The 7346-nt window shown below is 31.1% G+C and overlaps 1 protein-coding gene across 1 annotated transcript; it reads left to right on the top strand.

Annotated features, from left to right (window-relative positions):
• On the top strand, positions 1 to 7176 carry LOC130672495 (putative uncharacterized protein DDB_G0271606). Its single transcript, XM_057477106.1, has 5 exons — positions 1 to 171; positions 3914 to 4140; positions 4200 to 4543; positions 4619 to 6270; positions 6728 to 7176. Exons 1-5 carry the CDS (start codon positions 166 to 168, stop codon positions 7028 to 7030), a joined length of 2532 nt encoding a protein of 843 aa, XP_057333089.1. The 5' UTR covers positions 1 to 165; the 3' UTR covers positions 7031 to 7176.
• The last annotated feature ends 170 nt before the right edge of the window (positions 7177 to 7346 follow it).

Here is a 7346-nt window from a genome sequence, read left to right as displayed (position 1 = left end):
TAATTGTCTGCAGAACGATCAGTGCTTCCTTACAGCACGATCTCCAATAACTTTAATTTTTAAATAAATAATATTTACTTTTTTTTCTTTATACTTTGACTTTCGTTATTTAAAAGGACTTGCAAAGGATTTAAATCGTTACGAAGGATTTAGTTATTTTTTAAAATGAGGGTAAGTTAATTTCATTATTATTATTATTATTATTATTATTATTTAATAATTAATATGGTTGAAAAAAAATTAGATAATACATTAGGTGATGAATTTTTTTTTTTATATTAAACTCAGATTTTTAATATTAAAAATCATGACCTTTAATATGTTATCTAAATAATTTATTAAAAAATTATGTAATATTGTTTAGTAATTCAAAATTTCAAATATTGCCGCCTTTCGAAAGAAGTTATACTCTCATAATAAATTAAATACTTAATTTATCAAAATTATTGCTACACTGTAAAAAATTGGGAACGAATTCGGAGTGATTACGAATTTTATTAAAATCTAAATTTACTCCACTCGGAGTTCCGGGTTCAAAAAAAAAAAAAAACCACTCCACATACGGAGTAAATAGAGAGTTTGTTTTTTCAGTGAAGTGAATTTGGAGTAATTAGTATTTTTTCAAAACCGGACCTCTTTCTCAAACTCAGAAAAATAAACGGGACTTTCTTTGTTGCACTCATAGAGTAAATAAGAATTTCAAAACAATTTTCCTCGGAGACGAGTTAAAATTTTTGAAATTATAAAATTTTAGGCTCTCTGTTAAGGTTTCAAAAAACGCCAAAGACTCTCAGTTTTTTATTTCTAGTGTTTGTCCGTTAATGAAATTTAATTCAAAATTGTTTGACTTTACCTCGTAATAGTAAAATAAACTCCTTCTAGAAGTTAATTTCACTTCAAGGCCCGGGTCAAAAATAAAACTTGATTTACACTTGGTTTGTCAAGTCGAAATTTGGAGCCGTTTTTCACAAAACGAACTCGACTTTTTTTTACGGAGATATGAAGTACATTGAGTTTTCGCCTTTAGACTTAACTGGCTTACTTAGTCACGATTTAAGACGAAAAAGTTTAAATCAAGTCGAAATTGTCTTGGTTCAGACTTATTCGACAAGAGGATATGCCATCTATTCTCTTTCTCACACACACGTGAACAAACGCAACTGTCCTTGTTGCACTTACATTAGCAAATGGAAATTTCAAATGAGCCGTTCTCAGATATAAACTGCAATTTTCGAACGAGAAACATTTCATTCGATAAATAATGAGTTTGCGCATCGAATGACATATTTTGATTAATAATTTGGGTCTTCACCTGTGAAAACGGTTCATTTGAAAATCACCTGGTACACTCTCTTAAAATATAAGGCGAAAAAGTCAAAACTAAGGTGAAATAATTTTTATATATTGAGGCGGAAGTAAGGCGAATAAATAACTTTTTTCGACTTGATTCAGCAAGTCAAAAGTAAGATGAATGACTATCGTGCTCGAATTAAAGACGAATAAGTTCAAACTAAGATCAAAAAATACAAATAAATTGAAACTAAAATGAAAAAAGTTCAAAAAAATTTAATTTAAGTCGAAAAAGTCGAGATCTTATCGAAAAATCGTCGACAAATCGATCACTTCAAAAGAAAATAAAGTGAAGCGAGCCTGAATCAAGTTTTATTTTTGACCCGGGGGGGATTAAATAAATAAACAGTCATCCTCTCCGCGTTTACTCCGCAATTTTTTATTCATAATTTATTCACAATTCAAGTAAATATAAAATTTATGATTGCAGTTAAGGTCTGAAAATTTTAGCATTGGGTTAGTAGAATATTACGAGATAAAATTTTTTAGATGGACCGGATGTGCCAGTCAGCATATTTAATAAAACAAATGATTATGATATTAATTAATTATGGGTGTATTGAGTAATCCGATGGATGGGTTAATTACGAGTTATTAGTATTTAATTAGTAAAGTAATTAAAACAGATTTGAATAAAATAATTTTCATTCCATTGTGTCAAGTCGCAAATAATTACAATAAAATAAATTATATAGTCTAATATTGGTATTGGTATTGATGTTGGTGCGTAGACAGGAGGTAATGTTACGTTTACAACACAATGAAATAGAAGTGAGAAGAGATGATAGAATAATTGTTTTAATTAATGTGCTATTCATTGAATCACTATAATCTAATGACTGATTGCACTATAGCACACGCGTTTTTTCGTTGTCCCGTTGATTACAGTTTGTACTGCGCGCCGCGCTAATGGGAACTAATTAGATATATTTTTAATGTAACTTGAATAACTTTTAATGAATTATTTATTTTGTTGATGATGAGAAAAATAGATTTTTACTTTTTAACTTTTTTACTTAAGAAAGTTCATTTATATTTAATTGTAAAGACTTAATAAAATATTATAAGTACTTTCTTGTGTAAGAAATTACTTTTTAAATTAATTAGATATTTTTTAAAAATTTTAAAGAAAACTGGGTTAACTTTTTAAATCAAATCAATAAATTTTTTATGACTGAGGTAAAGAAGGCTGGGGCAAAATGGCCCACCCTAATACTTTGGTAAAAATTTTTTTTTAATTTACAATTTATTAAAATTTAAGTCACAAGAAAAAATTACGCACGTATATATTAATCGTCATCAATAAAATATATTAATTAGTGAAGAAAAATTTTCTATAATAAATTAAAATCATGATAATATTGAAAAAAAAAAAAACTTTCTTACTTAAATATATTCAAATAAAGTTTCAATAAAACACGCGAGTCACGATGAAAGCTATACCATTAGATCAACAAACATCTCATAAATTAAAATATATATAAGAAAAAAATAATAAATAAAATTGTAATTATTAAGTTTCTAAAACTGTACTCAATCTTTTAATAATAAAAATTTTTTCTCTATTTTCTCTTGTCATGAAATTAAAAAAAAATTTGTAATCATTAACAATAACTAGTGTCCATTAAATAAATAAATCAGACTTTTGAACGTCAGTGAGAATTCCAGAAATAGTTTTCCGTGTATTTTATTTTAAATGTACGTGGTATTTCATGGAGTTAAATTACTGGTAAACTCTCGCTTCATCTTATGCTGGCTTAACTAAACTCTTAACTCTTAACTATTTACTCTTTATTTATCTACTTATCTGATGTGTCTTGTGTCGCGTTGCAGTTAAACGAGTGTGATGGAATTTCATTTCGAATTTACTCTGTAGTATATTGATGTGTAAGAGATAGAGAAAAATATAAAAACAAAAACAAGGTATGCAATACGGTAGTACGCTTTTCCCATCACTTGGATGTAGCACGATGTCCTACTTAAATCGGATCGTATCTTGTAATCACATCTTACTTTAAGTGTACATGATTCTTCAAAGACTCTTTACATCAATCAAATTTATCTTTAATACAATTTATTGCCAATTAAATACAATAATTTTCATTTGAAAAAAAAATACTAGTAATTTGTGATTATATCAAACTAAAATTTTTTAAAAAATAAATTGATATCATATTCGAGTAGCTGATAAAATTCCGCGTAAAATGAGTACCCACAACGATACATTGCGATCAAGTGTTCATTAACTCATATATTTGTTAATTAATTTTTATTTAAAAATTCACTTAAATAAATATTTATCTAAATGTATTGATGTGGGTACTCATTTTACTCGCAATCACGTTCTCTGTACAGTAGAATCACTTATTTTCAAAAAAAAAAGTTGAAAAAAAAATTTTTTTGAGTTTTTTTTTTGTGTCGCAAAAATAACGATGTGGGTACTCAAACTTCAGAAAATTTTATGGATAATTCAATGACAGCTTCACTTTTTTTATTTAATTTAAATTTCGGAAGACATAGTGTCTTTAAATGTAAGAACGATTTTTTTCTTGTTTTTCAATAGACACTCAATTGGTTGCCGTGGCTATTGGCAATATGTATTTGCGTAAGCGAAGCCAGATACAAAGTTCGCAGACCTCTGTCACCTTCACCAACGCCTCCTCAAATGTACAAAAAATCATGGCCTATAGGTCACCGGGTTTCTATGGGAAATACTATTCAGATAAATAAAAATAACAATATTTATCCTGGGCCACTAAAGAGGCCTTTCTATAAGCCCAATAACTACAGGTATGTAATTTTAGTTTTACAAATTTGAGGTCAATAGTAATTAAATTAAATCCAATTAGATTAAGAAGGCCAATATTGGCACCACCGACAGCATGGAAAAATCCACTGCCAGTAATGAATGCGGTACCAAATGTCGTATTACCTCAGCGGGCACCGATCAAAGAATTTCCGGTTGTAAACAAACCAGAGTATAGTCCAGAATATCGTCCAGAAGCCGTCGTCTTACCGCCAACTCATCGCGGTGGGTTTGACGATGATCGCGGACCGATTCACACGATTCCCGCGCCGAATTTGAGCATCGCCGACAAACCGCTAAATCCTGATGAAAATAGCAGACCAGAAAGTCATCAGGACGATTACCAACGATTTCAATCAGAATCTGATTATAACTCTCATTCCCAAGGTATTTATTTATTAACTATTTATGCTCTGTGTCAAAATTTCTGACTCAAATCTCCTGATTAACTTGATAATTTAGGTTCCCAGGAATCTTACGAGATCCATAACTCGCAGACCGTAAAACAACGTCCAGTGACCAGCGCACCTGTATCACAAAATACTTACGAAGTAACAGAAGCCAATGAACGGATGCATAATCATCCTCAAGAATATCCTACACCTGCAACCCAATACTACTCTGCGGACTTTGAATCTTCGCGGTTACCGACTGGTCCCAATGCAGACCAAGCAGCCAACGACATCTACCTGAACCATCCACCGATTTCTCGTGCTGGACACCCAAACAGCCCTCTGCAGTCCTACAGCCAATCTAACATTCCCGTTCAACCGAACCATCCTCTCCAAACAAACATTCCCATTGTTCAAACAAACCTCCCAATGCAAACAAACTTACACAGTTCTTTACACGTGGGCTTTCCTGCAACAGCTCAAGCCACTTTGCCTGCTGAATATCATCTAAACAATCCTGATATTGTTTCACAAGACATTCAACAACAGCTGCTACAACAACAGCAACAACAACAACAACAACAACAACAACAATCAGATTTACACATTGGGCATCCAGGTGTTGCTGGACCACCAATATCAGCTGATAAACTTTATGAATTATTTAATAGCTTTCCTCAACAACAAGACCAACAATATTCATCTTTACAACAACAAATTTCTCAACAACAACAGCAGCTACAACAACAACAACAACAAAATTCCCAAAGAAATATTTATTCAGAAATAAATCAATCAACATTTTCTCCACCTAAAATGCAATCTTTCAATTATAATGAACAAGATAATCAACAACAACAACAACAACAACAACAGCAACAACAACAACAACAACAGCAACAGCAACAGCAGCAACATGAACAACAACAACATCAGCAACAATATGAGCAACAACAATATCAACAGCAATATGAACAACAACAACAACAACAACAATTGATACAAGATTATGAATCAAGTAATGTTAATTATAATTTACAACAACAGCAACAACAATTTCATCAACAACAAGAACAACAACAACACCAATTCCAAAAACAACAACAAGAACAACAACAACAGTTTCAAAAACAACAAGAACACACAAACAATGTACGTTTTCACGAACCAATTGAACCAGAAAACAACATTGACTTTGAAGAAGCAGCGAGCGCTAATGTAAATCAGATGAACCCGCACTATTTTAATAATGACGAAATCGCAAATTACTACACGACGTTACCAAATAGAGAGACCGCTGAGAAATTGGCAGCACTGGCGGCTGCTGGTAGTGTCAATAGTCATCTGATTTCGCGGTTACAGCAACAACAACAACAACAACAACAGCAGCAGCAACAACAACAACAGCAGCAGCAGCAGCAGCAGCAGCAACAACAACAACAACAACAACAACAACAACAACAACAACAGCAGCAGCAGCAACAGCAACAGCAACAGCAACAACAGGAAGAACAAAAACGTTTAGGACAATTTAGTGAAGAACAAAATGATCAGCCGACGCCAAACAATCATCGAGGAAATTACCAAGTCAGTGAACAAATTGATGATGTTCCTTTCGATTCTGATGAACTGCAAAAACAAAGACTGTTGATAAGGCAGAGAGCCAGCGCACAGAAACGTTACAGACAACATTACCGACAACAACAAATTCAGCGTGAACAGGTTTGTTCCTTTTTTTTTAACATTTCCCAATGATTAATTCACTTTTAATGCTCTTTCCCCTCATATGATGTAATAAAATCAGAAAAAAAGTCACTCACATAAACGATGCACTTTATCTGACTAATCGCGGCCATTTCAAGTCAATTTATTTCAATAATCGAGACAAAACAAAGGTCGTAATTCCACCCAAGGCGATGGAAATTTAATTTTGAACCAACTTTTTTAGATTAATATCGAAGTTTATCGGGTCAAATTAGCATCAGACTTGTGGGTAACAATGTCCTCTTTATAAAAGTGCGTTTTTATTCCATTTTCGCGCACATACAATTTGTAGAGATGATTTAACCCAAAAAAATTCAGTGAAAAACTATGAAGCGAAAATAAAACTCGTCAATATTTGGATTATTTCTGTTTTATAATTTTTTGGAAGTAGTAAATATTTTTTTTTTTTTTGTAGGAAGAAGCTGACAAACATTTCGAAAGACAAGGATTGTTGGAGCGACAACAGGAACAAAAAAAAGAAGAAGAAAGTGAAGAAAATAAGTCGAGACCTTTGAGAATTATGATTCCTGATGCTCAAGATAATTCTAATAATTCTGATAATAGTAATGACAAAAAAAATAATAATAATGATGATGAAGAATCTGATGAATATGAATACGAAATAAGTGAACCAATAAACGGCAAAACGACTGCGGCGCCAGAAGAGGACGCAAGTTTGGAAAACTCGGACTTTGGTTCGCGCATTAGAAATAAATAAAAAAAAACGTAGACTTGATATTTTATAATTATAAATTAATATATTTATTATAATTATTTATTTGTTGAAGGGATGCTTTGTAAATACGTTAATTATTTATTTATTTATTTAATTAATTAAAGACAATAAAATATTTTATTTATTTATTTATTGAATTATTAAAATTTATTTATTTATAATTGATTATAAATATTAATAAAAAAATTATTAACGTGATAAAAAAATTTAATGGGAAGGCACAAATTGTTATTGGCGGGAATTAAATAAATTTAGTGAATGTAAATGACTGAGGATGAGTTTTGAACTAATTTTGAAA

Source organism: Microplitis mediator, chromosome 7 (assembly GCF_029852145.1).
Source record: "Microplitis mediator isolate UGA2020A chromosome 7, iyMicMedi2.1, whole genome shotgun sequence".
Lineage (NCBI taxonomy): Eukaryota > Metazoa > Arthropoda > Insecta > Hymenoptera > Braconidae > Microplitis > Microplitis mediator.
The sequence above is the reverse complement of the archived record's forward strand: the minus strand, read 5'-3'. Positions and strand labels throughout refer to the sequence as shown.

Bases quoted from the DNA above. Each gene is read 5' to 3' on its own strand.
- LOC130672495 (XM_057477106.1), top strand. The intron at 4,141-4,199 runs GTATGTAATTTT...AAATCCAATTAG, and splicing joins TATAAGCCCAATAACTACAG to ATTAAGAAGGCCAATATTGG. The intron at 4,544-4,618 runs GTATTTATTTAT...TTGATAATTTAG, and splicing joins TTATAACTCTCATTCCCAAG to GTTCCCAGGAATCTTACGAG.